A 26,379-nucleotide genomic window follows, 5' to 3' on the forward strand; every position below is an offset into this window, starting at 1 on the left:
TGCAATCTGACACCCCCCACAGCAGCAAATACAAGCTGGGCGGACTACCGACGACTCAGACCACCCAACAATCTTTGCCCTCGTCGTGGCGCAATAAAACGTGCTTAGTACTTACCCACGCCTTATCCGGCAGCCGATACTGACATTCACGTGACTTGCGCCTGATCCGAAGCACTGACAGCTGAATGTGGCCTTGCCAGACCTTTCCAGATGGCTGACTCGCTGGAGCGAGCATCTGCGGATAGGAAAATTGCTTTTGCTTCAAATGAGTATGCTTGCCACCATCTCCACTCAAACTACACTCAAACACTACGTAGAACCTCTCCCGATCTCAATGCACAGCTACGTAGTACCGCTGCACGTATCAGAAAAAGTATGGTTGCACATTGTCCATTCCAAACCTGGCTTACCATCTGCCAGGTGTGACGGAGGGGTATATTACTCCACCAAGCTCTCGATCATTCACAAAGGCCCAATCTACCACTACAATCTTTGCATCTGCAAAGGACATTAACCGCGATCTCTTTGGCCCTTCTAGGCCGATCCCCGCCCGCTCTGCCGTTCCAGACGCGAAAAAGAAACGCTCTCGTTCAGCAGACCGTGGCAGCGATGCAGAGCCGGACAGCGTGTTGACTGACGTCCAACACAGCGATGAATACAGTGCTCAGCTCGTGGACAGTAAGACAACCAGGGCTACTAAGCCGTTGCGCAGACAACGGGGTATGAGACCCACACAGTCCTTACCCGTCGGGGCTCTCCACTTCTCTCATCAGTCGTTGGACACAGAGATTACTATGACACCCGCCGATGAAGTAGACGAGGAGGACTGGAGCGTTCAACAATCACACAACTCCAACCACACTGCGTTCGAACCGGCCGTTTTCAACTGACCTGTTATGCCTTTATACCCTCAACACAACGGAAATGGCAGTCGGGTGAGCCCTCGGTTGAGTCTCCCCCGAAAAAGCCTCTGAGAGTTGACTCCAGTATGGCCTCGGAATCAGGCCCTTTCCTGTATATTTGTCCGTTTTGATGTATAATGACCAATTTTGTTTGCATATCAATTCATTCCAGGCGCCGATCCTATCCGTGGGATCAATACTAATGTTTTAAGGCTCAATGGCGGCGGATTTGACGGTTGAAAATTGAATCGCTTCACCACAGTATCCCCTTTTCGTCGCCGAAGTGATGGTCATCAAGCTTGAATCGAAATGCCGGTAATCACCACGTATGTACGGTTCGCTTGTGTGAAAGAGGTACGTTGCATGTAGCGTCTCTGTTCTCCTGTGTGGCGTCCGATTCGCTTCAGGCTTCTTGGGCCCCTTATGGCAGAGCCCATCTCCAAGATCTGGACGCACAGTTTGTACTTTATATTTTATTTTATTTTGATCCAAACATACCCGTTTCGTCCCTTTGGAGGTCCTTATTTATACCACACCTGAATCTGCGGGCTTAAATACTGCCCATCGACGGACAACAAGGTTATTCATACATCACTCCCTCTTTCCATCTACCTCAGCATTTCCTATCGATATGTCCCGCCATAGTTCTACCCCCTATCATAGTAGCTTCTATCATCCGTTGAAAGGTAATCCTCAGCCAACACCACGGTGAGTCGGTTCTTATCATCCATCACAATTAATTGGAATTGCGACTCACTTTTCCTTCGAATATTTTCATCACACATCGTCAATTTTTCATCTCACTCTCCTTTATCCCTTTGACGTTATGAACTTTGACTGATATGCGCTTGAACACGCAAAGTCTTTTCAAGACTGAAAGTAAGGATCTTTACACGCTTACCCACGCAATGGTTGCTAACCATTTATGATCCTAGACTCCGATAGTCGCTTGTCACTTTCTCCACCACCGATGCGCGAGCACACGAGCGACGCCATTCGACTCACCAGCCTTTCTTCCTTAAAGGACACTTTGAGCAGCCGTATTCACCGGTTGGTTGGTTTAGCCGTCTCATCTGTATCCTGCTGAGCATCCATTGTCTTCGCCTTTTTTTCTATAGTATGGAACCCTCTTCTCGATCCTCCTCGCCGGGGTAAGTACTGTGAGGCCTGCGCAACGACAATGTCCCACTGAATACTGTGGTACAGGTCTTCTTACGATAGTCTGCTTCCTAAAGTCGGCCGTCGCTTTCCCTCTGTTAGCTGCTGCAGTTCAGTTGAATACGGCAGTGGGTTTTCCGACGCCACACAGTGTCCGACTTCGGTTGATCTACCACCTCTCAAACTTGAACCAGGAGGGTCTCGACGGAATTCGCCACAGTCCTTCTGTAGCGAAGGATATGAAACAGCTTCTTCATACGACATGGACGATGAGGACTCTGGTCTTCCTGAAGTACTCAATAAATTCAAACTCATCCGACCTCGAATTCCAGCACCTGAGAGTGATGTCTCATGCTACTCGTAAGTAACACGCGTGCAATCACGACGCCACACAGTAATTTTTTTCCCATCAGTACTCCAAGCCCTCATTCACTGTTTGGATTACTTCCAGATGATAAACAGTACGTCTATATCACGATATAGTTCCCTTCTCAAATCTTATTTCCGCTCAGGGTGTCGCAGTGCGATCTAACTGTTCCTCCACCACAAAGGTCAATGTCTCGTAACACCGCCTCCGAAGGGCGTAGGATATCACGCCGGGCGCGTCGGTCTCCGAGTCCAGTGGTACACGATCTTGTCCATTCTGCGGCTCTCAAGAAGGCCCTCAATGGGGCTTCCCTCAGCGAGATCACCGTCCCACAACTTCGTATGCTCATAAGAAAGCATCCCGTTCCTACCCATCTGAATGGAAAATGGGAGGATTATACTGTCTACGACCCAAGTCTGGACGGCAAGAAGGACCACCGGTGTACATTCGACAGCTGTAGTTATTCAGGAAAGAAACAACTCGTACAACGCCATATTGAGGGTGTTCACCTCAAAATGAAGTGAGCCTCGAGCTCATTACCTACATGTTGGATCGATACTAATATTCTTCAGGCAATATCATTGTCCTTACTGCGACGCGGCATTCCATCAGGTCGGTTCTTTGTACCCGATTATGATTCCGGGTTGTCTGACTTATACTGTTGAATTTTAGGAAACATGTGCTGTCACACATATCTCGAGTATACAGTAAGCTTGTTTCGTTGTTCCATCTTACAGAAATTCTGATCAACGGGCAATGATACAGTCTCCGAATATTCCCGTTCAGGTGCAAATATGAATGCGACAAACGCTTCAATGATGTTGCTCGACGCCACAGGCATTACCAGGAAGCTCACGGCTATGTCTCCAAACAGACCAAGAGAGCACCCAGAGAGGGGCGTCAATTGACTGGGAATCCAGACACAGCATAGATATCAGTATATTCATACCCAAGACCCACAAATCTCAAATAACTTTACGGAATCGCCCTTCGCCCTATTTTTACTTTTCTTCTTCTTTTCCAGCAGTACAGGAGAGTACAGGTCGTTAATTTGCACAAAATCTTTTTGAATAGCTTACTTGTTCTTATCAGTTCACATCATCTTAATTTATCTTCCTACGTACCGTGATAGCGTCAAAGTTTGTACAATACAGCAGTCCCAATTACAGTGCTTGATCTCCAGAAGCGGAACGCCATTTTTAACTCTACCATTTAAACGCAGACAGGGCCACGTTGTCCCTGTGGTCCTCAAGACATTGTGTGAGGCAAATACGAATATACCAGAATATACCTTCCTAACCGAGATGATATCTTGTTGTGAAAATTTAGCGTCGCTCCATTCTACTCGTAACATCAGCTGCAAAGACATAAAAATCGCCTAAATGAGGAACGTCAGCCTCTCAGTGAGAGGAGTATGGCCGAGTATGGTATAGGTGGATCTTGGCGCTGTGTGAAGAATCTGAGATCGCATTTAAACGCCGTGGAGATAAGGCTGATATCGTATTTTTTGTTCTTTTTCTTTTTGTTTTGCCTATTGTCATTCGCCTAGTAGTTCCACTTGACATATACTGACATATATAATACACTGCATCCTCTCCTTTGTCATTGATCATTGCAGTCCCTGACTTTTTGTTTCTTTACGCCATTACATGGACCAGCTTTATGGCATCAGTGCAGATCAATTTTCCCAAGCTTGGCATAACCCTGTACAATGTTTGTTCATGAAGGATGGATTTTTTTTTATTGTTTTTGTTTTTGTTTCTCTTTATGTATTTTTCTTACTTTCGAGATCCGAACTACATCTTTCATGTTTCCTGCAATGGTCGAGAGTTGTGGGTGACAATGAGTGCATTTGTGGGGTCAGGCAATCAAAAAGTAGAACACAATGGGACACATGGTACTAATTCCATTCCCACCTCGAACCATGTTCCACGGGGTTTCATGTCATACGGCTAACGGTGGGGACACGCATCTGGATAAATGTTCTTAACTTGATGTTTGCGAAACCGGAAAGTTCAAAGGGTGCTAGTGGGCGAGAGCCGGTGTCTAAACCGACTAGAAACGGAAGACAACAATCAGAATATTCGGGAATCATACTGTACTAGCAGTGCATATGCTTGTATATGTAGTATTTTCTGAAACGGAGTCCGCCGTCAAGGACATGAAGGAGGTTCCTGAAGGAAGTGCTGATGTGGCATCACGGCATCACAGGCATTAACTCAGATCGGCACAGGATCGGCAGTCCCAACAAACTATTCGGCAACAGCGTCAGGTCTGAAATGCACTCCTTCTAAGTGCCAAATGCCCTCCAGACACAGTCCCCGGCTCGGTAGCATAGCCCTTCAAGCGCCTTCATCCAACTCACAAGTAGTCCATGTTTCACCCTCCACTTGCCAAGACCTCTCGTTATTCAAAGGTGAGCACCATTACACTTAACTTGCTGGATCTGGTTTGCATTTGTTCATTTCTGAAATAGACATCCTCAGGGAGTACCGTAGGCTAGATGACACAATCACAATGCGGTTGAATAGGGCCAATGCCACAGTGAGAGATCGACAGCGGGAACAAGAAAGTGGGGCCAAAGGGAATGTCCAAAATCAGGCGTGTGCCTACTTATGGCGCGAGTTAGTTGGTAAGTCTTTGACTTTAGAGAATTATTCTTTAACTAACTTGATGGCTTGGACCAGAAAACTGGAAGCGGCGGACGCAATTGGTCGACTACTGCACAACTACAGTAGAACAGTCGCTGAAAGAGAAACGAGAAGCCTTGCAAGAGAGCAATGATCCAGCCCAAAAACGAGCAACGCAAGCAGCGATATTTGCCGATGAAGTGAAGGTATATCCTCATTCTTAGTGAGAAAGTTGATTGCTTAAAAGTTGGCTTTCAGCGGAATCAAGTTCATAATGAATTGACGGTTGAAAACATTGTGCGCAAGCGAGCGGTCGAAGGTGAGTTTCGAGTTGGATTTCTCAGTCAGTAGTAACTCTATCAACTGTTGCAGCGTTTCGGTCTCGCTGTCAATACTTTGTTCCACCCTCTACCGACGAAGAAGCCCGGAGACTATGGGACGCCGCACAAAGGTAGTAGCGGACGATCCCAGACTCGGGGATATTAAATGGATTTCAATCTACGAGATGGCCGATTCAAGAACTGACGAGGTTAGACTGTGCTCAAAGGAAGCAGCGGCTGAAATATTGACATAAAGACTTAGTTACAGCTGTAGCCTGTAGCAAGGTGACTCCAAACAAGGACATCTTGTGCATCTATGACGCAATGGCCGAGCTACCTGCCTCCCCTACGCTTCCACCACCATGCACCTTCCTCTGCTCACTCTCCTTTTCGTCCTCGTCTCTGCATCCCCACATGTCCCCCTTGTTGACCAGACGGCGTCAGATAGAACTTTTGACACCAGGGTACCAGTTCAGCTTGGGGTAATGAGCAAATGCCCCGACGCCCTCTTGTGTGAATCTACTTTCAATGAGGTGCTCGGGAAAGTAGGCGACAAAATGGACCTATCGCTTGTCTATGTTGCGAAGTACATAGTTCTTCTCGTTGAATTACAACATTCTCCTTTTGACACATATCTAGATTTGATGAATCCAAGCCTGACTTTGGGGGCATCATCTGCAAACATGGAGCAGAGGAATGCGCAGGAAATGTACAGCAACTATGTATCGCTAAATATGCATCCCCGGACCAATGATGGAACTTTGTTCAGTGTCAGAATTTTGAAGGGATAGCCCAGATAGGAAAGCCCAGTGTCGCCCTGAAATGCGCCGAAGCTGCGCAAATCGATTGGAACGCGTCTGGGGCGGGCCAGTGTGCCGGGGAAGACGGTAGTGGTAAAGGAGATGAAGGTGTGGATCTTCTTCGGAAAAGCGTGAGGCTGGCTCACGACTTGGAAGTCACGTAAGTTTCTCAAACCTTTGCCACGTTTTTCTCTATTCATCTCAATTACAGTAAAAGCTGCACAATCATTATCAATTCACGTAGAGTATGCGTGCACGATGGCACCTGGAAGGAATGCGAGGTGTGTTTTCCCGACACTGTCTTTGATTTAGAACTCAAGTGGTTCCCAGGGCGGCCATACTGTTAATGACTTTGTTCGCCAAATCAACGACGAGTATGATAGACTCAACTCTTTCCGAGGTTAGGTGAATAGTAGAGGGTGGCTTTCTTGAAAAGGAAATCGCATCGGGCTGCCGCTGTCGTTCACGTTTCCCAATGGATGCAGTTGTAAAGGTAGAAAGTGGATACATTCATCCCCAGACCAATTCGTATAGAATGACGGCTACGTTTATTGCTATGAGTGGAACTGCAAAGCCATCAGTGAAAAGCCAGGCGAACGTAGTGACCACTGACTACGCATGAGGGTGCGGACAGCGCCTATAAGGTCTATCAGGCGGGCTTTGATTCCAACGTCTTCGTTTCCGTAGCCATTCTGTTCGTAAGGGTGATTGTATCCCGCATTTGCACTGTGGGTTCGGAGTCGACTTGTCGAAACCCATCCGACTGGATGGGTATGAGCATGTGCAGACATAGGAAGAGCTTAGGACATACTTCTGGCTAGAAAGCGTTCCTCGTTCAGGATAGCAATGGCATTTACAAGCAGAAGGGAGACTTGAAGAATAGTACCAATCAGAAACATGATTCTTCCTCACAGCTAAGGTGAGCTGCCCGGAGGAATGGGTATTGAAGGAGACACAACGTTTAACGAAGCGTCGTGACCTCATAAGCCGCGTGACATGGTACGGGGATGTGACAAAGCACTTTTGCTCGGACAATGCAGGTAGGCTTGCGGAACGGTGTGTACTTTTGCTTTCAGGTTCCATCGTGGCATTCAAATGTAGTACAGCAGCTCTCCCCGTCGCACGGTCCAAGCTGCTGGGCCAAAGCAGGACATAGTACGCTGTTCCAACCTTCTTGGCCATTGACTTTCTGACTGTCTTTGGCAAGTGCGAGCCGTTTCAACCCTCTATCATGGGTCCGAGAAAAAGTATCTCCAGTACCCAAAGAGAAACAAGCAACAGAGGAAATCGAGGCTGCCAAGAAGCAGGCTGCAGAGCAAGGGACTCAGAGCGTGTTCGATATTCAACCTGTCGCTCCAGTCAAGGATACCACGGTTGTCAAGACGGGCACTGTAAGAAGCAATGCAATAGACGTGAGGAAAGCCGTGAAGAAACCTCGACGCAAAGAGGTGTGTTCTGCTATAAGGGACGTAATTTCTCGTCGACTGAACGGTGGTATGATTGTTGGTAGCATAAATATTCGACGGCGGAATTCAAGATCTCGCCCAGAAAACTGAACATGCTAGCAAACCAGATATCTGGAAAGCCTATAGATTGGGCAATTTTGCAAATGCAGTTTAGTGAGAAACGAGCCAGCACAAGGATCATGAACATGTTGGCCACGGCCAAGGATCACGCTACGCGTTATAAGCATCTCAACCGTTCAAAATTGATAGTCTGTAAGTTTTGCTGCACTGCCCTTACTTCGCTTCAGGCTAATTTCGTTTTTGTAGCTGAGGCTTGGGTGGGCAAAGGAGTTCAAGTCCCAGCTCAAGTTGAACCACGTGGAAGGGGCCATTTCGGTTTTCGACAACACCCATGTTCTAGGATGACCGTGGTCTTACGAGAAGGCAAGACATTAGAAGAGAAAAAAGCGGGGCAGAGAAGAAAGATCCTGAAGCGGATTGTCTCGGCTGGCGTCACACGAGAAGACGTCCCACTACGGAATCCTGCTCCTACGTGGACCTGGTAGTTCATAGATATCAGTATTTACTGGCTCTTAATTTTAATAATTTACTCTGGCGACGCGAACCTGGCAAAAGCGATCCAAAAATAGATTGGACACGTCGGTGAGCGTCGGTGTGACAGGACTCGTCAACTTGGTTCCTCCCTCGACAACTATGCCACTTGGTTGGCGAACGCTCCCTCAACTTCTCTTCGTCGCTCTCGCCTCTATCATCCACACATCATGCTCCGCAGCGGCGGCGGAAACAGGCGTAGCTTTTGAGAACAGCGCGATCGTGCGCACAGTAGCGTTAGGTGGTTCAGTCGTCCACGTCACGACGACAATCGCAATCAAGAGTCTGGCCGACGAGCAAGATATATACACAGTCTCATTCCCTCGCAGGGAGAGGGACGCTTCGAGTTTCCTAGAGGTTAGAGTAAAAAACCAAAAGGACCCGCTTCAGATCAGGGAGAAGCCGTTCTATGGCAACGCGTGAGTCTAGTTATTACACGATTAAATCTCTCTGATCCGACTTGAACTCGTCGACAGTAAGTTCACCGAAGTGGATGTTGTATTACCCGAGAAGTTGGCAGTGAATGCAACACTAAACCTTGTGGTGGAGACTATCCAGACTCATATGACAGACCCGTGGCCAGAATTTGCTAGTCAGACCGATCAACAGGCATTGAGGTATACCACCGACCTCTATGTCATCAGCAGATACCCAACGTTGGTCCAGCGCACCAAAATCAAGTGAGTTTATTTGCGCCCATATGCGATGAAATTATTCACAGGACCAGAGCTCTGGTTCCCCGCATCATCTCCTATACAACTCCTACAAATGTAGATGCCTTTACAACGGGCAATGTGGTTGCGAAGTCTGGTGCTGTCGTTACCTATGGTCCTTTCAGTAGTATCCCGGTTTCGACCAACAAGGACTTCCTCAAGACTTACCAGCAACCCGTTACCGTCCGTTATTACCACGAACAGCCCGTCTTAGAGGTAACAAGCTATAAGCGTGCTGTGGAAATTAGTCATTGGGGATCGAATATCAATACTGAGGATCAAGTTGTCTTGAAAAATGCCGGTCCCAAGTACGTTCTTCCCTCCGCTTCAGGCCTGCGAGTTGGCTGACGCGATATTTTCCTAGGCTGAAAGGCCACTTTTCGCGCGTCGATTATCAAGGTCAACTTTACAAGGGCTCACAAGTACCTCATGTATTGCATTCCCTGTCTCTCGACCTCCCACCGGGCATCGACAACGTTTATTACTACGACCAAATCGGCAATGTCTCCACATCTAAGCTGAATGTTGCTCCGGCAGTCGCTAAGGGCGAGCCAGTCATGAAGACAAGCTTGTTAAATATGAAGTTGAGGTATCCCCTGATGGGCGGTTGGAATTATACATTCACTGTGGGCTGGGATGCAGACTTGGCTGGTGTTGCCGGCTACAATTCGGCAACAGGAGAGTATAACGTTGAAATACCAATAATGACGACCATTCCCGGCGCTGTTGTAAACCAACACGAGCTCAAGATTGTGTTACCCGAAGGTGCAACGTAAGGAGGTTCTTTCCACGCTCAAGTAATTTTTGTTTATCTAACAAAACTGCATTATAGTGACGTCGAAGTCGTTACTCCCTACCCTTCTCTGACACTTTGGCTCGACAAACACACAGCCTACTTGGATACGATTGGTCGTCCAGCCATCATGTTCGAGTACAAAGATCTTACCCCTGCGCATGCAAAGAATATCTATGTAAGTTGACACCACTCGTCGTTGTCGTTTATCGTATCTCATTCGAGAAAAAAGGTTCGCTATAAACTCAGCAGCGGGGACCATTTCAGAAAACCGGTGGCGGTATCCGCTGTTTTCTTTGGGTTGTTCTTCTTCACATTTGTTGTGAGGCGAATCGACCTAACAATCCCAAAAAAGCAAAAGGCGACATAGGATAGTTTAAGTATGCACACCACAATTGCTGCTGAGCGTAATACGTATATTATTTATAAGCAAAGCCCATCGTTGTTATTGATACATCACAGCGATATAAGATTTCGCAACTGTCATATGCTGTACGCGGGATTGCTTTGTTCTTTCACAAGAATCTTATCGAATCCATGAAGAGTGAGCGGGGAGCAATGTGGCGGCGGTCTAGATCTGTGCATTCTAGAATGAGTTTGGAGTAAGCTGGCCTGATAGCGAACTGACTGTATGAGAAATGTAAAAACGCCTGGGCCACGGCCTTGGTTCTCTAATTTGCATTCATAAAACAAACCACCATTGTTGAGATTTCCCTCTTCATAGAAGAGCATCGATCCCTGCCACCTCCATGTACCGTAGCGGTTGCCCCCGTGGTTTTCAGCACTGATAAGCTGAAGAGGGTGGCCATCTGTGCCGGTAATATTATGGGCATTAACTGGGTAGATAGCTGTTGAGTTAATAACTTGATAGAGTTTGTTTTGACAGATATAGAACCACTCTGGACGACGACTTATGCCCCAGAGGGTGATATTTCCGGGGGTACCTGTGAGGGACGGTGTGTGATTGCAGGTGGATGGATTTCGGATTAATTACCTTCGTCGAAAGTGTTGAGGTACCTCTTGATCGAAGGATTGCCTTTGTGCTTACTCGCCATCATCTCGATGTAGGATGCGCCTGGGACGAGGGAGCCCATGTTGGTGTCCCAGGCGTTGAAGTGCTCAAAGGTGGGTATCGCAGTGACGAGGGTGAGACAGCATGCGAAGCAGAAGGCAAGGAATCCGAGAGCCATGCGCCAAGTGATGCATAATTGCGCGGTTTATAAGGGTGGGGAAGAGCTCTGTGAAAGCTCGGGGACACTGTGCAGGATATGTCGGTTAAATCTCGATCTACAGCGACACGTGACACTGACCTTGCCATTGACTTTTTCGTGTTCTTGCAGACTCATGTAGCAAATGCTCCGTCACACCAACGCCCTTCTCCGCTCTCTTCCTCCCTCAAACCTCCGTTCTTTTTCTCTAACCTCAGCTTCAAAAGGGGATTATCGTCCTCCGGACATCGGGCAACTTCAACCCCCCAGGTGGATTCGCCGTCAGCAGCTGTCCAAGACCAAAACAAGCAGACCGCCTGTTGCGCGTTCTCCACCAGCAAAAGCAAAAGAGCCTACCAGGTATCGCTCGAAGCATTTGTCTTCTGAGGAAGCGATCGAATCCCGTTCCACAGAGGGTTTGGTTTTGCTTGAGCCTCATGTACTCTCCCAGCGACTCCGGAAACTTTGCGAGAGAGGCAAGTTGGATGAAGCTGTGTCATTGCTCAAGACTTCGCCTCTGGACGCCCAGAACACGCCTGTCTGGAATACCTTGATCTGGGAAGCCTTGAAAGCCCGGCGATACAAGGTTGCTTACTCCCTCTATGTCGATGTTCGTCCACTTTTCGTTCTCCCAGCTTAGAATATTCATTCAAACTTCCTGTAGATGAAACGACGCGGTCACAGTCCTACCACACGAACGTATTTGACCATCTTCAATGGTTTGGCTCGCATTGAGGACTTTTCTCGATGTACTCAGCAGCTCAAGAACGCTCGCTCTCTTTACGAGAGTTTCAGATCGCACATAGAGTCTGTCAAACGCCATGACCCATCCAGTCGGGAGCTCTCCATCGACCCCCTTGCCTCATACATTAAAATTCTCGGTAATGCCCGATGCTACAGAGAAATTTTCGACGTTTTTTACTCCCTCGATACTGATGGTCCTCTCGCCCCGAATCCCCTCATCTTCACTTCTATATTTCAAACACTCGCATCTCAACTAGAACCTGAAGCAAAGGCGTTACCCCAAGTCAACGTGAAGCTGTTGTGGTCACAAGTAATCGATGCCTCCAAGCGACAGAATGACTTTGTCATTGACTCTCACTTGGCAACATCTGCCATTTCTGCCCTCACACGAGGTCAAACCCCGGATCATGATCGCGCCTTTCACATCGCTCGGGATTTTTATGGCTTATGCGTACCCGGAACGCAATCTGTGCAGGGCAAACTTTTTCTCACCGCCCAGACCCTATCTGCAATTCTCCGATTGTGCAACGTGAGCCGTAACTATGATATTTGTATTGACTTCTTCAATCAAGTCAAACGGCGTCCATCGAATACTGGTGGAGTGGAGCTGTTGGACAGGTTACATCTAGAAGAAGTCCTTCGTGCCCACCAATCATTGAATGTCAAATCATCAGCATATCAATCTTTGCAACTCCTCCAATGGATGCTTCGACAAGAACTCACGGGTCCCAATGGTGGTATCATCCGACCTCAAGCCTCCACATTTAACCTTATCCTCCTCACCTGTTGGCATTCAGCCGACTGGAACTCTGCTACTCGTACATTCGATTTAATGACCGGGTACCATTCTCATGATTTCATGGATGGTGCTGTGGCTAGTGTACCACGTTTGGATCGACGGTCGAATGATCGAAACATCATGCCTACAGCGGAATCCATGTCGAGCCTTGTACGCACTGCCTATGCCACTAAAAGTCGTTCCCATATGCGACAATGTTTGAGAATCATCGACCATGTGGGTTTGGATAAACTCTTGGCTAGGACCACCGAAACGTCCGATGGCAGTCGCAAGACAATAAAGAATAGAGGCTTTTACGTCGCCAAGCTTGCATCTGCTATTGTTGAGATGGTGGAGTATGTGCTTGCTGGAGGTACAGAGGCCAAATATTCCGAGCAGGCTAAAAAGTGGAGGGCATTCGCTGAGAGAGCGAATTTGGAGTTGAAGGAAAGTGAGCAGGAAGCATTCATTTCCACTTTCAAGAAGACCGTCCCGGAAAACGTATCACCTTTACTGAGAACACAACATCAATTCAGGAAGGACGATAGAGGTCGATTTGCTGCTTTTGCCTAAGTGGAAACACCAAGTTCTCATGATATATATAGTAATCACGATGTCACTTATAATATAACCTAACATAGATCTTCATGGATTATAATGTGGCAAGTAGCCGTGGTATGGTGACATTAGCAATCATGAAGCGAACGAACGTCCCAAAGCAAAGCAATGTCCACTCGATGAAGTCGGGGTTACGCAGTTGGAAGCAAATAGAGGTATTGTGAGATCTACGCAAGGAAATCCAAAGAATGAGGCAGGTGAAAAGAATGTACAATGCCAACGCGTCAACGGGAAGGAAAATGAGCACGGCAAAACGATGATAATCAAGTCCACAAGGAAAGTAAAGAGTTAGAAATTACAGGAGGGCGGGAGGAAGAGAAGTCGAATTATCTTTTTATGCAATCGATTTTGGTCGATCACCAGGCTGCATGTTGCGGTCGAGCTTATGGAACGCGGGGGAGGGTGGTACGAAAGTATCCTCGGTAAGAGCCATCGATACTGGCTCATAAGCAACGGGCATGCTCGATGGCAACTGCCCACCTGGTGTATAACTCGACACGGGGTTCATGGGCATGGGACTCAAACCCTCGCGACCTCTTGTGACCCTTCGCTGGAAGCTTCTCAATCTTCTCTTTTTCATCCAGCAGACGACTCCACCAATTATCAGCACAACAAGTACGATAGCATTGAATGCAACCACAGCCAACATGGCGGGGACAAGTTTGCTTATCGTCTCTATCGATTCGGAAACGTCGTCCGAAATAAAGAAGGAAGGCGTGTTGGCAGTTTCATTGAGACCCTTGTAGGTGATGTTATGTTGGGGGGAACCACCTCTGATCTCGTGGAAATCGGCAGAGGCGTCATCGGGATTGACGAGCGAAAGAAGGCGCATATAGGGAGGACCTGCAACACCCTTGTCGTCGAAGTCACCGAAATCGTATACAGCATAAACGGAGCGAAGAAAGTTGTCACCGATGAGCCAGTCACTACACGCGCGGTAAATATGATGTAAGGATAAAAGATAGTTGCGGACTCACAATTGACTCTCCGCGGAAAGTTGAGATGGAATAAAAGAACCCACACATGTTTTGTTGTTCCCGGGCGTCGTGGGCGTCACATCAAGCGGATTGAGCGGAAAGACTTGGCCTCTGTACGAAATATGAATTTCCTTTCCAGGATCAACGAGATTATTATACATACCCAATTTGAAGTGCCATGTTGACCTCATGATCGCATGGTACCAACCATTGGTTGCTTTTCTCATCAAAGCGCGCGCCTGTGATGTTCGCATAGATTGCGTCAACAATTGATTTGGGGGCATAACTGTCCAAGGAGCGATTTCTTGAGTTGATACACTCGACAGCGGAGACGATTACTCACGTATAAGACGCGCCGCTGTCCAACAAAACAACTGCCTTGTTACTCGGAGCGGTGGAAATTTGTGTATGGGGAACCACAAGATGATCTCCGACAATTAGAGAGTCCAAGAGTACAGTCCACCTCTTGGGAAAATGTAGAGGCCAAGTGGAAATCTTGGAAGTATTGGCGACGGCAGCATACTCGGGTTCATATTCACCTAGGTGGAAGAGAGTCAGCGAGGAGAGGGGAACGAGGACCTCGCCCAAAAGTATACGATACCTATGGAAAAGCTGCCTTCAACATCATCATCATCTCCGCCACCTGCTGTGCTGCGGTGAAGAGAAAAGGCGATAAAATTGGGCTCGGACGGGTTGAGAGCGAAGAGGTTGTGTAGGAGACTGCGACCAGAATCTGACGAGGTTTGGTTGACACCGTAGTCAATGCTAGAAAGACTATCAAAGCCGAGGCCGCATATTCCATCAAGACCGTATCCGAGAACTGGGTTGTCGGCGGCATCAACGTCAAGCAAAGCTTGTTTGTCGACTTTCAACCTGGAATGTATGTGCTTACACAATTAAAGGGGTAGATGAGGAGCACTTACGATATAAACTCGACGGGGGCATAAGCAAGGTGGCCGGAAGCCCAACCGAGGACATACTACCACGAGGTGAAGGTGTGGGTTGACTAAGAAGTTGGACCACTTACAGTGATGTTGTAGAAAGAGTCCTTGAGAAAAAAAAAATCAGGCGATTGACATAGGAGTGCGGAAATAGAACATACGGTGGTAGTCACGCCAGGTAGCGGGTTTGTTTCCCCTTTTATCCAGAGGTCAGAAGAGCCCGTGTCGAGCTGGACGGTATAGTCTGCAGGAATATAAGCGGGCGATGGACGCCGAAGGAAGCGAAGGGTACGGAACTGTGGCCGGCAACAGTGATCTGTGCGGGGCGTGAGAGGTTAAGCCTAATTATTGGGTAAGACAAGCTTGACACATACATCGACGAGATAAATGAGGTCCTGAATGGTGCTAGTGGGAAGGGTGTGAGCTGAGGGAAAGGTGGAGAGCTGGGGGAGCCGACCTGAGGCTGAAGGGCGTCCCTGCATTTGAAGTGGTGACCTGGCCGTCTTCGGTGATTTGTGCACGGGGGAGGAGGTGGGAGGGGTGTTTTAGGCGCTTGAAGGGGTATGTACGGGCAGCAGCGAGGGCAAGAAAAGCGAGGGGCAGGGAGAAAGAGAGACGCATGGCAGACAAGGAGCGTGGGGGTGAAGTGCAAGACCTGCAAAGATCAGAGAACCACTTTCCTGTCACGTGTGTGGCTGCTCTCTGCTTGAACCATGTCGCCGTCGAGGGCCTCCATCCTCCGCCTCATCAATGCCTCCCAGCACACCGCCTGCCCCTGCCACGGCGGCGCGCGCTCCCATCTCCACCCCCACGGCCAGCTCGCAGCCATGAACCAACTCCGCAACTTTGCCTTCCCCGTCGACCACGTCGAGAAGGAATACGCCTTCGAGGTAACAACCGCGTTCCCACTACTCAACCTCAACCTTGACTCACCCCCCTCTCACCAGGTCGCTGCTTCTAACCTTCGCTTCGGTGATGGCGTCACTTCGGAAGTGGGCATGGATCTCAAAAACATGAAAGCACGCAAGGTCAGGGGTTCTTCCTCAGGTCATTGGCACAAACCTCATGTGCTCTAGGTTGGCGTTTTCACAGACCCCAACGTCGCCAAACTCAAGCCCATGAAAGCGGTATGCCTCGTTTCTGGACTATGCTTCAGTATCTCACCGTTCCCAGGCCATTGCTGCCCTAGAGGCGCAGACCGATCTCCCGTTCGAAGTATACGACCAAACCGTCGCCGAACCTACGGAGGACAGTTGGCGAAACGCCATAGCCTGGGCTCGCAAACACGACTTTAGCCACTTCCTAGCGTAAGCCCTCTCGCTCTGTTCCATGATCTTTCCTCAGTTCTTGCAGTGTCGGGGGTGGAAGTGTTATTGATACTGCCAAGGCTGCGAACCTGTAAGCGTTGTATCAGTAAGAATCCTCTACACTGGCCTACATTGCTTTAGATTCACTGTCTACAAGGAAGCAGACTTGATGGACTTCATCAATGCACCCATTGGCAAAGGTTTGCCTGTGACACAGACCCTCCGTCCCCTGATCGCTATCCCCACGACCGCCGGAACGGGTTCCGAGACGACCGGTACAGCTATCCTTGACATAACTTCTCGTTCCTTCAAAACTGGTATCGCTAATCGTGCCTTGAAACCCACCCTCGGGATTGTGGTCAGTTCTATCCTTCCTGCGTAGTCTACTTGGTTCCGAACAAAGTATCCCCTCAGGACACTCAAAACACGGAATCCTGTCCAACCGAAGTGCAAATTAGTGCCGGCCTCGATGTGCTCTTCCATAGCATGGAAAGCTACACAGCAATACCGTGAGTAGTGGGTTTGCTAGCATGTCACTCTCTATCTCAATAACGATAGTTATACTGAACGCACCCCTCGTCCCGCCAATCCTATTCTGCGTCCTGCATACCAAGGAAGCAACCCTGTGGCCGATATCTTCTCCCTCTGGGCATTGAGAGCCACTGTCGAATTCCTTCCACGTATTCACAAGAATGGCAGCAGTGACTATGAGGCCAGGAAACAAATGCTGTAGGCTGTTCAGTTATCGTTTCAGACCCGCAAAGTGCTAAATATGCTGTCAGTCTGGCATCTTCCTTTGCTGGAATTGGCTTCGGCAACGCTGGTGTTCATTTGTGCCACGGCATGAGCTATCCTGTAGGTCCCCATCTTCCTTAAAGATTCCCGGCGCTGACTGTGCCTCAAGATTTCGGGCCTGAACAAGAAGGGTCCCAAGTACAAGCATCCAGGATATGTTGTTGACACGCCAATCATCCCCCACGGTGTTAGGTATGGGTTTTCTGTCCTGTATTAATTTTGCCCTCATTCCCTTTCTTTAGTGTTGCTCTGACGGGACCAGCAGGTAAGTTGACTCTTGAGCAGTCGCTAGGAAAATGAATATTCATGACCGTGTTCAGTCTTCCAGTTCACTGCCCCTTCAGCACCCGATCGTCACCGTGAAGCCTTGGCTATCTTCAAACAAACAACCACTTCAGATCCCTCTATATCTCGCATACCCAACTCTGACATTGGGAACCATTTATATGAAGCCATCGCACAATTCCTTGACAGACTTGACGTTCCTCGCGGTTTGAAAGCTGTTGGGTAAGTTTTTTCAGAAGATGCCGAAATACGTGACAGGCTGATTCAGATTCATTATACCTAGTTACACGAAGAGTGATGTCGGTAAGCTCGTTGAGGGTACCATTCCGCAGAGGCGCGTGTTGGACCTCGCTCCTGGCATCGGCGATGTAGTTGGTTTTGATGGAAAGGAGCATTTGACTAGGATCATGGAGAATTCTCTTGAATATTGAACGTAATGTTTTTTAAGCTCTATATCATTGCAATCTAAATTTGCTTTCTGCAAAGTTGGAAAAGTGTCAGCTCGAGCCCCTACAATCGCAGACAAGCTAACTCAACTACCAAACTTGAACCAATCCTGGACGGCTAATTAGCTTCATTGCAGATACTTGCAGGAACCGATTCGTAGAGTTCAGTGTTTCTGAAAAGTGTGATTCCAATGAAGTGGCCAGACGCCAAAAGAAAAAGGAAATCAGTAAAATCGCGGAAAATAGCGCAATTGACGATGCTGAGTCTGAATTCATAAAGAAACTTAACTTGATGGCCCTGACTTAATTGAGCTCTCCAGCATATTCTCAACTCCCAGTCTTACCATCTTTCACTTGTGAATATGGCACGCAAAAAGAAACTCAAAAGGAATATTTCGGGCCTGCGAAATCAGCCAAAGCAGCCTCCATATGCACTGCCTTCACCATTGCCAACACAAACCCATGGTGCAAACTTGGATGCAGAATTGGATGTAATATCGTCTCCAACCCGGGAATTAGACAGTATGAAGACTGAGCTTCACGCGGTGTCAAATGGTGGGCATATAGATACTGGTCTGGAGGAGCGGGGTAATGTGGACTTGGGCGTAGAAGGGTCTCATGCCAACTTAATGACGTCTGTTGTTGATCATGGTGACAATCCACGAGATGAAGATTGGGTTCCTAGACCATCGAAACGAAAAGCAATAAAAGGTAAAAGAGGTAAGTTGCAAATAACCATAGTAAGTAAAGTAACTCACCTTCGAGCGCACCAGGACGACCATCATCGTATAAGAAAGGCCCCGACGTAGGGAGTAAATCGGCGCGCACAATTTATCGTTACCGCAAGCTCTTGAGTGGCCAAACTAATCTGGGAAGTTTTGGGTTTCAAGCAAAACCAAAGACGCGAAAGAACATGGAGCGAGCCGATTGTGTTAAAATTGAAACGGACGACTCTGAATATCTTCCTAATCAGAATTAAAACTATCCAGTTGTTATGTGCCAAGAATTCATAACACCACCACCACCACGCACATCGAGGACTTGCTTAACCAAATTTTCAAACTCTCGGAAAACTTTTGGCGGCCCAAAAATGTGTTATTTTTTAGATGTATCTAGACCCCTTGGATCCGAAACCAAACACAAACTTTACCCAAAATTCTTTAATCATGGTATACAGAATCGTTTGCTTGCCCGGCGGCTGTTGCAGTTCGATCGCGTTTCTTCCTATCATGTGACCGTGAAAATCTAAGATCATCTTGCACCACCTCCGGTACCTCCACTCTTCCCGATCCGAACGACCAATGCAGCGACGCCATAGCGTTTTTCGTCCATGTATCGATTTACACGACGGACAAGTAAAACAGATTGTCGGTGGAACCTTATCGGATAAGAAACCAGAAGAATTAAAAACCAATTTCACTACAAGGCAAGCCTGGAGTTTAAATAAATCGAATTGTCTTTTTGAACGAGAAAGGCCATATATTATTATAGTCGGAGACCTGCTGAATTTGCAAGAATGTACGAGGAAAGAAAGCTTTGGGGTGGGCATGTTATCAAACTTGGACCGGGCAATGATGATGCTGCGAAAGAGGCTCTTGCTGCTTGGCCTGGTAATATATATTGTGGCTATTCATTTCCCGTTGTTGATAATCGTGGATTGATTGACAGGTGGGCTGCAAATTGGTGGTGGAATAACTGAACAGAATGCGAAGGAGTGGATAGAGGCTGGAGCGAGCAAGGCATATATCATTTATTCTTTCTGTCTACTGGCGTTCCCGTGGGCTGAGACTGAACACCAGGTTATTATCACATCATACCTCTTTCCCAATGCCAAATTTGCTTTGGAACGCCTCAAGGCCGTCTCGACAGCCGTTGGAAAAGATAGACTTGTCGTTGATGTGAGGTAAGTAATTGCAGGGTCATCAAGAACCGATTTAATTCATTGATCAATAACAGTTGTAGGAGGAGAGACGATAAATGGATGGTTGCCATGAATAGGTGGCAGGATATCACCGACATGGAAGTAACAAAAGGTGGGTATCTGTCGAGAGAGAAGCGCTTTTCGAGGTCCTATTGACATCGTTATTTATCAGAATCATTGGATTTACTTGCAGAATATTGCAGGCACGTTGATCGAAACACCATTTAGGAGCCGGCTCTTAGGAATGACTAGTGAAATTTTGATTCATGCGGCTGATGTGGAAGGGTTGTGTCAAGGTATTGACGAGGATCTCGTTCAAAGTAGGATCGGATGGAAGCGATTTCGAGTATTTTTAGTGCTAATGTGATATTACAGAGCTCGGCGAATGGACTACGATTCCGACGACATATGCTGGCGGGGCGAAAGGTAAGTGGTATTTTGAATTCATTTCTAGTCATCTTCTATACATCGGCACCGTAGATATCAGCGACTTGGACCTGGTCGACAAGCTCTCCAAAGGACGTGTTGACTTGACGTATGGAAGGTGGGTGTTTTTGAGCTTTTGCAGTCACGGCACTCATCAAGAGTTAGTTCGTTGGATATTTTTGGTGGCACTTTGGTAAAGTTTGAGGAACTGGTACGACGGAGCAATAGGCAGGAGTAATTAGCAGTAGTAAAGAGCGGTGTATTAGTCAAGCGTGGGAATGACTTTACAGTTCTGCGAATTAAGGTTCACCACACAATCTCTCCATCGCCAAGTCAGGAATCGACCCAATACGACGCTCCTCAAGGTGAGTAAACTATGCCAGTTCACTTCACGATGGCCAGCACGGGATCTAGTGTTCGACAACTCTGTTCATTTGCGAATTGTCCGATTTCGAGCGGCCGCGCGGTCATCGTGCAGCATTATCAGGACTATGAACACGTTATTAATCATTGTACTCGATAGACACCCTCAAAATGCCCGGCAAAGTCAAGGCCTACGAGCTCCAATCCAAGTGCGCCATTTAACCATGTGCGCTGCGCAGTGACTCTAAACTTTGGTTATTAGGTCAAAGACCGACTTGCTCAAACAGCTCCAGGAGCTCAAACAAGAGCTGCTAACTTTACGGGTGCAGAAAATTGCCGGTGGATCTGCTGCTAAGCTTACTAAAATGTACGTCGTGTATTCTGGTGAGTCTACAATTCAGGCTTATGGTTACTTTGGAAACACAGCGCAACTGTTCGCAAATCGATTGCACGGGTTTTGACTGTCATCAACCAAAAGGCCCGCCAGAACTTGCGTGAATACTACAAGGACAAGAAGTACAAGCCTCTTGACCTGCGACCCAAGAAAACACGGGCGATCAGACGGCGTCTGACAAAGGTGGGCTTATCTCTCTTGATGAATGATAGTTGGGGTGCTGATAATGAGTAGAACGAGCAGTCTCTGAAGACGTTGAAGCAAAAGAAGAAAGACCAAAACTTCCCGAGGAGGAAGTATGCTGTGAAGGCGTGAGGTTGGGGAGAGATTTACTGCTGTTCGTTATGTCTGTATGGCACGCAATAATTCTATGAGGCATGGGTGCATTGCCACCTTTTCTGGACATTCTCCGAGTACCGTCGTGCAGTAAATACTGTTTTTCTCGCTACGTCATGCGGCAGGCACGTGCTGAATCGACGTCCGTTGGAACGCATTGGGAATAGATCGAGTTGACAACAACACAACTCCCTCTGCGCTTCCCTTCCCGCGCTTCCTCGCCTCCTGCGCCCATCATGCCTGCTGGATCCCGCATCCTCAAGCGCCTCAATTCTGATGACGGTCCCAAGCAGTCTAAACCTTCTGCTAATCGATCTCCCCCTCCTTCCCCTCAGATGGAACACAGACCTCGTCTCAAAGAGCCATACCCAGTTCCCAGCACTAATCCCGCCAGCCAGTACACTTTGTTGGAGAAACTAGGCACAGGGAGCTTTGGCGTAGTATACAAGGGCATGCATAATGAAACAAAACAGGTTGTTGCCATAAAGCAAATAGGTCGGTTATAGAGGATCACAACCCTAACGTCTAACCGACCGGCTCTTCAGATCTAGAAGACTCCGATGACGATATTTCGGAAATTCAACAAGAAATCGCAAGCCTCGCACAATGCGACTCAGAGTATGTCACCAAGTACTACGGTTCATTCGTTGTCGACTACAAGCTGTGGATCGTCATGGAGTATCTCGCCGGAGGCTCATGTCTTGACCTTCTCAAAGCTGGTCCCTTTTCCGAAGCACATATTGCTGTCATCTGCCGAGAACTTCTCCTAGGCCTTGATTATCTTCACACCGAGGGAACAATACATCGAGATATCAAGGCAGCAAACGTACTCTTATCTTCTTCGGGCAAAGTCAAGCTGGCAGATTTCGGGGTCGCCGCGCAACTCTCTAATACACTTCGTCATACCTTTGTCGGGACACCTTTTTGGATGGCACCTGAGGTCATTCGACAAGCAGGATATGACGTAAAGGCTGATATGTGGAGTTTGGGAATTACTGCCATCGAGATGGCCAAAGGAGAACCCCCCTTGGCTGAATATCATCCCATGCGGGTCCTTTTCTTAATTCCAAAGGCGAAACCACCGGTGCTTGAGGGACCCTCATTTTCGTCAGCATTCAAGGAATTCATTGCTCAGTGCCTCACAAAGGATCCTGCCGCTGTGGGTATTTTCAAACTTAGCTCGGTCCCCAGTCGCTGATGCGCCTCTAGCGCCCCACCGCAAATGAACTTCTTCAGCACCGCTTCATCCGCTCGGCTCGCAGGACTTCATATCTGACAGAGCTCATCGAGCGGTATCAAGAGTGGCGAATACGACAGCCACCAAAGAACCAACAGGCTCCTCCGGCCCCCGTCCGCAACAGTATAGTGTGGGATAACAACACGATGAGGAGTGACTGGAACTTTGACACCGTGCGAACGGCGTCTGCGATGGGAACAATCAGTAGTATGGCGCAAGATCTACAGATGCCGACTGGAATGGTTCCGGACATAGATGAGGAGTCTGATTTTGAGGAAATTCGACCCTCGATTGATACCGGCGCTGCGACCCAGGGTAGTGGCAGTGGTATTGGAAGAAATTCCGAAGCCGCTCATTCGACTGTCATTATCAAACCTTTAGAGAAGCCTGCCCAGTCTGGTAACCGTATTCCTGAAGAAGAAGAAACACCATCTGGTATGTCAGCATTTCGGTTCAATTCATCATGCCAGTTGGCTAACCCTGGCGTAGGAGCGCCGCCAGCATATACGGGATCTGTGCGTAGCGCACGTCGTTCGTCGTATGCGGCAAGAACGTCGCTAGATGGCACAGGAACAGTTCTGAGTGCGGCAGACATCGGGGATGGTGTTGGTACCATCCGTCCTGTGAAGAAAGTGGATCCTGTAGGGTCGCTCAGGTTATCATCTGAATTTGTAGGAAGCTTGAGAAAAGATAGTAGTGCACCAACCTCACCGACCACATCCACGATCCATAAACGCAATACTAGCGAATTTTCCAAAGCCGGGGCAGTGATGGTTGACCAGATCATTCTTCCCATCATCCAGAACGTATGGTATACCTTCATACATTGGTAGCGGCCGGTTTCCTAACACTATTGTTTGTAGTCGATTCGTGACGACATGGACGCCCGAGAGATTGAATCTTTGAGTATGCTTTCTCGGGGATTTTCCGAGCTGAAGGATGCCAATCCGGAACTGGCGTATAACGTCGTCGTTGACATCCTCCAGGGTATCAATGAGTATGTGTACAATCCCTCTCTCTTTGCGCCACGCTAAATCCTTTACAGTAATTCCGCTGTCAAACAGCACGTACAGACATCACATGGACTCTTCCCACACAAACGCGTCGTTCGCAAGAGTATGATGACCGCGAAAGGTTTGGTTGTCACGGAAGAACAAGAAGATATTTCCGGCGCACTACCATCATCAGCTGACGCATCAGCGAACGGTGCTAACGATGTGAAGGAGACGCCACAATCACCCAAGAGCAAATCGCCAATCGCAGAACTTTTGTATATGCGTTGGCTAGAAGGCCTCCGCCTCAAGTGGCCCAGTATAATGTCCTCGACGTAGCTTTGATCAAGAATCGCGTTAACGATCTTTTTCCTGCTCTTCGGCATATACCCCGCTTCCTCGAGTCCTTTAAAACGCAATGTAATTTAATTTCTTTCCATACCCTACACTCTCATTCTTAGTCTACACGTCGTATGCTGTTGCGTGCTACTCCCTGTCGTCTCTGCTTTTTCCAAGACTTCGTCCTTCCTTGTTTTCATATATATAGTGTATGTCCTATGATGTATCGCAATCCTACTTACGAAATTATTTACGAGCCTTTACGACCAATAGCTGTAATACAAGGTATTCTGCTTTCATCGACACGTCATTTGGTGACTTGGGATTCTAACGGCTCAGATCTCCCTGCGTCGCATTTCCGTCGTAATAACAACGCCACGGGTCGAGCGTTGCAAAAAGGAATATTAAGACGTGGTACAGATAGTTTGGGTATAAAAAGAGAGACGTAGATAGCCAGAGATATGATAGAATGTTGGAGATAGAATAAATAATTTGAAAGAAGGGTGGTATAGAGATAAACCGTGTAAGAGATCACGCCCAGAAAAACAGGGCAGTGATAAGGGATGCTACTAAAACCGTCGAGAAAATCCACTTCAACGACTGCGCCTGGCCTGGAGGTGTCATAGCAGCATTGGCCAGCGGATCGGCAGTTGGATAGTCTGTATTAGCGGCAAGGTTGCCAGCCGTCGACGCCCCGAGGCTGTCATGACTGTGAGCTGACGCGTTTGGAATCGGAATTGACACTGACTCGGAAGTCGGCGAAGGCGTGGTTGTCGTCGAAACGTTCTTCGCCATCAAAGTGAAGTTGTTCTGGCCAGCCATCAAGTTGACTGGCTTGACCTCGGAATCAGCATCGAAGGAATTCTGGTATGCTTGGCCGCCTCCTAATATACGAGCCAGGGACTCAAACTTCCAGCCGTTCGTTGCGATCTTTGGAAAGGCCTCCATAAAAGAGTTCAGGGCGCCATCAGAATCTTCATGTTCCAAGATGATAAGACCAGGAGACTTGGGTCCTGAAATTGAGTTAGTAGATAATTCCCAAGTCTTCAAAGTCCTATGACCTCACCGCTAAGCCATTTGTCCATTTCACTTCCAATCTCCTCCTCCGTAGTTCCGCCGTAGTTGATACTCCAATCATCGGTGCTGGAAGGTTCTAAGAAAGTCTATACACTTTGTCACAATCTGACCACGCACTCTTGGTTCCAGATGACAGTCTCAAGCGAAAATACCTTTTGGAAACATGATTAGTGATCAGTTCAGAGAGAGAAAGAGGTGAGTTTGAGTATACCTCTCTTGCTATGGCTGTGACACGGTTGTCCGAGTCGCCGTAAGGTGGTCTCCAAAATCTAGGGACACGGCCACCTGTGGAATTGTGGACCAATTGCATCGTCCATCCAAGCTTGTCGGTTCATGAGAAAGGCTGGTACAACTTGTTTTTTTTTCCGGGACATACCTGAGCGACGACGTCCAAGTTACTGAGGGTGGTCATATAAGGGTGGGTCCATGTATGCACCGCGATGTCATCTCCATGGTTCCAGGCCGTCAAAAACTGTTCCCAGTACTGGAGAATGTTTGTGCCAATCATGAAATGCGTCGTTTTAACTTTGTTTTTCGCCAGAAATTCAACGAGTGCATCAGTGTACTACAAGAAAATTCAAAAGATTTTCTATGCATAGTTCTATCGAGACTTACAGGCTGTGGACCGTCGTCGAAGGAACTCGCGAAATATCCATCCGGCGCGTTCCAAATGTTGGTTGAATTTTGCATGCATTTGTAGGTTGATGAACATATTTCTGCCCCGCTTGGATCCAAGTCTGGATATTCGGGCTCCGAACCATGGCTACTAATCGAGGTCGGTAAGTTTGGAATCTTTCCCGCCGTCACAGCGGCGTCAAGAGCGTCGACCCAAGCCTTGGGTAAATTACTCGAGTCGGGGGTGCTCTCGGGAAAGTCCGCCGACCAGACTGGGGGGAGGCGAGATAAGATTCATGGGAGTGAAGCAAGTGTATGCACGTTTCAACTTACGAGGTGAACCAACGGGAGCATATGCGACCCCGTCCGTCGGCCCTCTACGGAACAAGGCGTGAACGGGATGATCGCTGTCGTGGTACCAACGAGCGTCGAGAGATGTAGTGAGCGAGGGCTCGTGAGGCTCTGAAGTGCCAGGCACTATTGCAGAAAAAACCGGGACGATAAAGAGCAGGGAGGCGAGCAGCATATTTACGGTAGACGGAAAGTAGTACTAGTAGTTGTTGTAAGAAAGAGAGGAAGGCCTCGATGGCCGGCGAAGGGGGGAAGTAGATTGTTGGAATAGGAATGGGGAGAGAAAGGGTCAAAAGAGCTGAAACATAGGTAGAACGAGATTATATGCAGTTTCTTGGCCGGGACGGAGATCGAATGTCAGCCACCCAGTCCGCCAGAGCATCGGAGCGTATCGAGATTCTGAGAAACATATGAGATCAAGACCAAGGCAAGCAAAAACTTCCTAGACATCTGTAAGGCAAGAATTGCACTATAATATCGCATATTTCG

The 26,379-nt window shown here is 48.0% G+C and overlaps 15 protein-coding genes across 15 annotated transcripts; 12 read left to right on the forward strand and 3 right to left on the reverse strand.

Moving 5' to 3' along the window:
* The first annotated feature begins 201 nt into the window (after positions 1–201).
* Positions 202–1,269, forward strand: AGABI2DRAFT_191857 (hypothetical protein). The gene is made up of 4 exons (XM_006460024.1): positions 202–269; positions 318–373; positions 421–935; positions 988–1,269. Exons 1-3 carry the CDS (start codon positions 211–213, stop codon positions 888–890), a joined length of 585 nt encoding a protein of 194 aa, XP_006460087.1. The 5' UTR covers positions 202–210; the 3' UTR covers positions 891–935; positions 988–1,269.
* Positions 1,270–1,855: 586 nt separating this feature from the next.
* Positions 1,856–3,391, forward strand: AGABI2DRAFT_177769 (hypothetical protein). Its single transcript, XM_006460025.1, has 8 exons — positions 1,856–1,952; positions 2,021–2,053; positions 2,109–2,420; positions 2,474–2,521; positions 2,573–2,947; positions 3,000–3,039; positions 3,100–3,134; positions 3,193–3,391. The coding sequence occupies exons 1-8, from the start codon at positions 1,873–1,875 to the stop codon at positions 3,356–3,358; spliced, it is 1,089 nt and encodes a 362-aa protein (XP_006460088.1). The 5' UTR covers positions 1,856–1,872; the 3' UTR covers positions 3,359–3,391.
* Positions 3,392–4,728: 1,337 nt separating this feature from the next.
* Positions 4,729–5,512, forward strand: AGABI2DRAFT_68230 (hypothetical protein; the record flags this gene model as incomplete). Its single annotated transcript, XM_006460026.1, has 5 exons — positions 4,729–4,843; positions 4,904–5,055; positions 5,126–5,263; positions 5,316–5,376; positions 5,430–5,512. The coding sequence occupies 5 exons, from the start codon at positions 4,729–4,731 to the stop codon at positions 5,510–5,512; spliced, it is 549 nt and encodes a 182-aa protein (XP_006460089.1).
* Positions 5,513–5,670: 158 nt separating this feature from the next.
* Positions 5,671–7,131, forward strand: AGABI2DRAFT_191859 (hypothetical protein). The gene is made up of 7 exons (XM_006460027.1): positions 5,671–5,963; positions 6,017–6,086; positions 6,147–6,337; positions 6,389–6,458; positions 6,508–6,743; positions 6,791–6,940; positions 6,989–7,131. The coding sequence occupies exons 1-5, from the start codon at positions 5,740–5,742 to the stop codon at positions 6,580–6,582; spliced, it is 630 nt and encodes a 209-aa protein (XP_006460090.1). The 5' UTR covers positions 5,671–5,739; the 3' UTR covers positions 6,583–6,743; positions 6,791–6,940; positions 6,989–7,131.
* Positions 7,132–7,197: 66 nt separating this feature from the next.
* AGABI2DRAFT_191860 (hypothetical protein) lies at positions 7,198–8,245 on the forward strand. Its single transcript, XM_006460028.1, has 5 exons — positions 7,198–7,233; positions 7,284–7,332; positions 7,385–7,625; positions 7,688–7,895; positions 7,950–8,245. Exons 1-5 carry the CDS (start codon positions 7,212–7,214, stop codon positions 8,186–8,188), a joined length of 759 nt encoding a protein of 252 aa, XP_006460091.1. The 5' UTR covers positions 7,198–7,211; the 3' UTR covers positions 8,189–8,245.
* A 78-nt stretch (positions 8,246–8,323) lies between these two features.
* AGABI2DRAFT_191861 (hypothetical protein) lies at positions 8,324–10,191 on the forward strand. The gene is made up of 6 exons (XM_006460029.1): positions 8,324–8,653; positions 8,711–8,914; positions 8,962–9,255; positions 9,312–9,719; positions 9,780–9,918; positions 9,973–10,191. The coding sequence occupies exons 1-6, from the start codon at positions 8,337–8,339 to the stop codon at positions 10,108–10,110; spliced, it is 1,500 nt and encodes a 499-aa protein (XP_006460092.1). The 5' UTR covers positions 8,324–8,336; the 3' UTR covers positions 10,111–10,191.
* A 2-nt stretch (positions 10,192–10,193) lies between these two features.
* On the reverse strand, positions 10,194–10,978 carry AGABI2DRAFT_191863 (hypothetical protein). Its single transcript, XM_006460030.1, has 3 exons — positions 10,735–10,978; positions 10,369–10,684; positions 10,194–10,317 (listed from the first exon to the last, which is right to left on the reverse strand). Exons 1-3 carry the CDS (start codon positions 10,928–10,930, stop codon positions 10,224–10,226), a joined length of 606 nt encoding a protein of 201 aa, XP_006460093.1. The 5' UTR covers positions 10,931–10,978; the 3' UTR covers positions 10,194–10,223.
* Positions 10,979–11,093: 115 nt separating this feature from the next.
* Positions 11,094–13,043, forward strand: AGABI2DRAFT_202788 (hypothetical protein; the record flags this gene model as incomplete). Its single annotated transcript, XM_006460031.1, has 2 exons — positions 11,094–11,558; positions 11,613–13,043. 2 exons carry the CDS (start codon positions 11,094–11,096, stop codon positions 13,041–13,043), a joined length of 1,896 nt encoding a protein of 631 aa, XP_006460094.1.
* Positions 13,044–13,107: 64 nt separating this feature from the next.
* AGABI2DRAFT_191864 (hypothetical protein) lies at positions 13,108–15,657 on the reverse strand. Its single transcript, XM_006460032.1, has 11 exons — positions 15,464–15,657; positions 15,381–15,411; positions 15,304–15,322; positions 15,168–15,250; positions 15,093–15,113; positions 14,989–15,044; positions 14,667–14,938; positions 14,409–14,604; positions 14,229–14,351; positions 14,066–14,176; positions 13,108–14,014 (listed from the first exon to the last, which is right to left on the reverse strand). The coding sequence occupies exons 1-11, from the start codon at positions 15,625–15,627 to the stop codon at positions 13,423–13,425; spliced, it is 1,668 nt and encodes a 555-aa protein (XP_006460095.1). The 5' UTR covers positions 15,628–15,657; the 3' UTR covers positions 13,108–13,422.
* A 53-nt stretch (positions 15,658–15,710) lies between these two features.
* On the forward strand, positions 15,711–17,889 carry AGABI2DRAFT_191865 (iron-containing alcohol dehydrogenase 1). The gene is made up of 13 exons (XM_006460033.1): positions 15,711–15,896; positions 15,954–16,034; positions 16,083–16,133; positions 16,180–16,313; positions 16,360–16,404; positions 16,455–16,671; positions 16,728–16,822; positions 16,872–17,042; positions 17,096–17,168; positions 17,218–17,300; positions 17,351–17,373; positions 17,429–17,615; positions 17,677–17,889. Exons 1-13 carry the CDS (start codon positions 15,720–15,722, stop codon positions 17,822–17,824), a joined length of 1,485 nt encoding a protein of 494 aa, XP_006460096.1. The 5' UTR covers positions 15,711–15,719; the 3' UTR covers positions 17,825–17,889.
* Positions 17,890–18,201: 312 nt separating this feature from the next.
* Positions 18,202–18,818, forward strand: AGABI2DRAFT_117061 (hypothetical protein; the record flags this gene model as incomplete). Its single annotated transcript, XM_006460034.1, has 2 exons — positions 18,202–18,559; positions 18,613–18,818. 2 exons carry the CDS (start codon positions 18,202–18,204, stop codon positions 18,816–18,818), a joined length of 564 nt encoding a protein of 187 aa, XP_006460097.1.
* Positions 18,819–19,130: 312 nt separating this feature from the next.
* AGABI2DRAFT_184595 (hypothetical protein) lies at positions 19,131–20,482 on the forward strand. The gene is made up of 10 exons (XM_006460035.1): positions 19,131–19,265; positions 19,331–19,449; positions 19,508–19,578; positions 19,639–19,742; positions 19,796–19,872; positions 19,933–19,963; positions 20,013–20,080; positions 20,136–20,186; positions 20,241–20,304; positions 20,352–20,482. The coding sequence occupies exons 1-10, from the start codon at positions 19,141–19,143 to the stop codon at positions 20,422–20,424; spliced, it is 783 nt and encodes a 260-aa protein (XP_006460098.1). The 5' UTR covers positions 19,131–19,140; the 3' UTR covers positions 20,425–20,482.
* Positions 20,483–20,514: 32 nt separating this feature from the next.
* Positions 20,515–21,390, forward strand: AGABI2DRAFT_135353 (hypothetical protein). The gene is made up of 5 exons (XM_006460036.1): positions 20,515–20,551; positions 20,710–20,758; positions 20,812–20,916; positions 20,976–21,126; positions 21,178–21,390. Exons 2-5 carry the CDS (start codon positions 20,721–20,723, stop codon positions 21,256–21,258), a joined length of 375 nt encoding a protein of 124 aa, XP_006460099.1. The 5' UTR covers positions 20,515–20,551; positions 20,710–20,720; the 3' UTR covers positions 21,259–21,390.
* A 116-nt stretch (positions 21,391–21,506) lies between these two features.
* AGABI2DRAFT_219768 (hypothetical protein) lies at positions 21,507–24,115 on the forward strand. Its single transcript, XM_006460037.1, has 6 exons — positions 21,507–21,774; positions 21,825–22,438; positions 22,489–22,951; positions 23,006–23,322; positions 23,380–23,513; positions 23,562–24,115. Exons 1-6 carry the CDS (start codon positions 21,516–21,518, stop codon positions 23,845–23,847), a joined length of 2,073 nt encoding a protein of 690 aa, XP_006460100.1. The 5' UTR covers positions 21,507–21,515; the 3' UTR covers positions 23,848–24,115.
* Positions 24,116–24,267: 152 nt separating this feature from the next.
* Positions 24,268–26,166, reverse strand: AGABI2DRAFT_219773 (hypothetical protein). The gene is made up of 8 exons (XM_006460038.1): positions 25,873–26,166; positions 25,540–25,811; positions 25,301–25,489; positions 25,136–25,246; positions 25,042–25,076; positions 24,914–24,990; positions 24,596–24,860; positions 24,268–24,547 (listed from the first exon to the last, which is right to left on the reverse strand). Exons 1-8 carry the CDS (start codon positions 26,063–26,065, stop codon positions 24,379–24,381), a joined length of 1,311 nt encoding a protein of 436 aa, XP_006460101.1. The 5' UTR covers positions 26,066–26,166; the 3' UTR covers positions 24,268–24,378.
* Positions 26,167–26,379: the final 213 nt, after the last annotated feature.

Source organism: Agaricus bisporus, assembly GCF_000300575.1.
Source record: "Agaricus bisporus var. bisporus H97 unplaced genomic scaffold AGABI2scaffold_4, whole genome shotgun sequence".
NCBI lineage: Eukaryota > Fungi > Basidiomycota > Agaricomycetes > Agaricales > Agaricaceae > Agaricus > Agaricus bisporus.

What these genes read in the sequence shown, in the direction of transcription:
- AGABI2DRAFT_191857 (XM_006460024.1), top strand. Translation starts at nt 211, where the DNA reads ATGGCTGACTCGCTGGAGCGAGCATCTGCGGATAGGAAAATTGCTTTT. An exon ending in ATTGCTTTTGCTTCAAATGA is followed by an intron (nt 270 to 317) that starts GTATGCTTGCCA and finishes AACACTACGTAG; the next exon opens with AACCTCTCCCGATCTCAATG. An exon ending in CGCTGCACGTATCAGAAAAA is followed by an intron (nt 374 to 420) that starts GTATGGTTGCAC and finishes ACCATCTGCCAG; the next exon opens with GTGTGACGGAGGGGTATATT.
- AGABI2DRAFT_177769 (XM_006460025.1), top strand. Translation starts at nt 1,873, where the DNA reads ATGCGCGAGCACACGAGCGACGCCATTCGACTCACCAGCCTTTCTTCC. An exon ending in TTGAGCAGCCGTATTCACCG is followed by an intron (nt 1,953 to 2,020) that starts GTTGGTTGGTTT and finishes TTTTTTCTATAG; the next exon opens with TATGGAACCCTCTTCTCGAT. An exon ending in GGTGTTCACCTCAAAATGAA is followed by an intron (nt 2,948 to 2,999) that starts GTGAGCCTCGAG and finishes AATATTCTTCAG; the next exon opens with GCAATATCATTGTCCTTACT.
- AGABI2DRAFT_191859 (XM_006460027.1), top strand. Translation starts at nt 5,740, where the DNA reads ATGCACCTTCCTCTGCTCACTCTCCTTTTCGTCCTCGTCTCTGCATCC. An exon ending in CAGAGGAATGCGCAGGAAAT is followed by an intron (nt 6,087 to 6,146) that starts GTACAGCAACTA and finishes AACTTTGTTCAG; the next exon opens with TGTCAGAATTTTGAAGGGAT. An exon ending in GCACCTGGAAGGAATGCGAG is followed by an intron (nt 6,459 to 6,507) that starts GTGTGTTTTCCC and finishes AGTGGTTCCCAG; the next exon opens with GGCGGCCATACTGTTAATGA.
- AGABI2DRAFT_191860 (XM_006460028.1), top strand. Translation starts at nt 7,212, where the DNA reads ATGCAGGTAGGCTTGCGGAACG. An exon ending in GCAGGTAGGCTTGCGGAACG is followed by an intron (nt 7,234 to 7,283) that starts GTGTGTACTTTT and finishes AATGTAGTACAG; the next exon opens with CAGCTCTCCCCGTCGCACGG. An exon ending in CCGTTCAAAATTGATAGTCT is followed by an intron (nt 7,896 to 7,949) that starts GTAAGTTTTGCT and finishes TCGTTTTTGTAG; the next exon opens with CTGAGGCTTGGGTGGGCAAA.
- AGABI2DRAFT_191861 (XM_006460029.1), top strand. Translation starts at nt 8,337, where the DNA reads ATGCCACTTGGTTGGCGAACGCTCCCTCAACTTCTCTTCGTCGCTCTC. An exon ending in GTCCAGCGCACCAAAATCAA is followed by an intron (nt 8,915 to 8,961) that starts GTGAGTTTATTT and finishes TCACAGGACCAG; the next exon opens with AGCTCTGGTTCCCCGCATCA. An exon ending in CGCATGCAAAGAATATCTAT is followed by an intron (nt 9,919 to 9,972) that starts GTAAGTTGACAC and finishes TCGAGAAAAAAG; the next exon opens with GTTCGCTATAAACTCAGCAG.
- AGABI2DRAFT_191863 (XM_006460030.1), bottom strand. Translation starts at nt 10,930, where the DNA reads ATGGCTCTCGGATTCCTTGCCTTCTGCTTCGCATGCTGTCTCACCCTC. An exon ending in CCTCAACACTTTCGACGAAG is followed by an intron (nt 10,685 to 10,734) that starts GTAATTAATCCG and finishes CGTCCCTCACAG; the next exon opens with GTACCCCCGGAAATATCACC. An exon ending in GTTTTTACATTTCTCATACA is followed by an intron (nt 10,318 to 10,368) that starts GTCAGTTCGCTA and finishes TAGAATGCACAG; the next exon opens with ATCTAGACCGCCGCCACATT.
- AGABI2DRAFT_191864 (XM_006460032.1), bottom strand. Translation starts at nt 15,627, where the DNA reads ATGCGTCTCTCTTTCTCCCTGCCCCTCGCTTTTCTTGCCCTCGCTGCT. An exon ending in AACATGGCACTTCAAATTGG is followed by an intron (nt 14,177 to 14,228) that starts GTATGTATAATA and finishes TATTTCGTACAG; the next exon opens with AGGCCAAGTCTTTCCGCTCA. An exon ending in CTTTCCGCGGAGAGTCAATT is followed by an intron (nt 14,015 to 14,065) that starts GTGAGTCCGCAA and finishes CCGCGCGTGTAG; the next exon opens with TGACTGGCTCATCGGTGACA.
- AGABI2DRAFT_191865 (XM_006460033.1), top strand. Translation starts at nt 15,720, where the DNA reads ATGTCGCCGTCGAGGGCCTCCATCCTCCGCCTCATCAATGCCTCCCAG. An exon ending in GACTTTAGCCACTTCCTAGC is followed by an intron (nt 16,314 to 16,359) that starts GTAAGCCCTCTC and finishes CAGTTCTTGCAG; the next exon opens with TGTCGGGGGTGGAAGTGTTA. An exon ending in GAAAGCTACACAGCAATACC is followed by an intron (nt 16,823 to 16,871) that starts GTGAGTAGTGGG and finishes CAATAACGATAG; the next exon opens with TTATACTGAACGCACCCCTC.
- AGABI2DRAFT_184595 (XM_006460035.1), top strand. Translation starts at nt 19,141, where the DNA reads ATGCAGCGACGCCATAGCGTTTTTCGTCCATGTATCGATTTACACGAC. An exon ending in CGACATGGAAGTAACAAAAG is followed by an intron (nt 19,873 to 19,932) that starts GTGGGTATCTGT and finishes GTTATTTATCAG; the next exon opens with AATCATTGGATTTACTTGCA. An exon ending in TGACGAGGATCTCGTTCAAA is followed by an intron (nt 20,081 to 20,135) that starts GTAGGATCGGAT and finishes GTGATATTACAG; the next exon opens with AGCTCGGCGAATGGACTACG.
- AGABI2DRAFT_135353 (XM_006460036.1), top strand. Translation starts at nt 20,721, where the DNA reads ATGCCCGGCAAAGTCAAGGCCTACGAGCTCCAATCCAA. An exon ending in GCTGCTAAGCTTACTAAAAT is followed by an intron (nt 20,917 to 20,975) that starts GTACGTCGTGTA and finishes TTGGAAACACAG; the next exon opens with CGCAACTGTTCGCAAATCGA. An exon ending in TCAGACGGCGTCTGACAAAG is followed by an intron (nt 21,127 to 21,177) that starts GTGGGCTTATCT and finishes GATAATGAGTAG; the next exon opens with AACGAGCAGTCTCTGAAGAC.
- AGABI2DRAFT_219768 (XM_006460037.1), top strand. Translation starts at nt 21,516, where the DNA reads ATGCCTGCTGGATCCCGCATCCTCAAGCGCCTCAATTCTGATGACGGT. An exon ending in TCACAAAGGATCCTGCCGCT is followed by an intron (nt 22,439 to 22,488) that starts GTGGGTATTTTC and finishes ATGCGCCTCTAG; the next exon opens with CGCCCCACCGCAAATGAACT. An exon ending in ATCCTCCAGGGTATCAATGA is followed by an intron (nt 23,514 to 23,561) that starts GTATGTGTACAA and finishes AATCCTTTACAG; the next exon opens with TAATTCCGCTGTCAAACAGC.
- AGABI2DRAFT_219773 (XM_006460038.1), bottom strand. Translation starts at nt 26,065, where the DNA reads ATGCTGCTCGCCTCCCTGCTCTTTATCGTCCCGGTTTTTTCTGCAATA. An exon ending in TCACAGCCATAGCAAGAGAG is followed by an intron (nt 25,077 to 25,135) that starts GTATACTCAAAC and finishes TGTTTCCAAAAG; the next exon opens with GTATTTTCGCTTGAGACTGT. An exon ending in ACGCCTTCGCCGACTTCCGA is followed by an intron (nt 24,548 to 24,595) that starts GTCAGTGTCAAT and finishes CAGTCATGACAG; the next exon opens with CCTCGGGGCGTCGACGGCTG.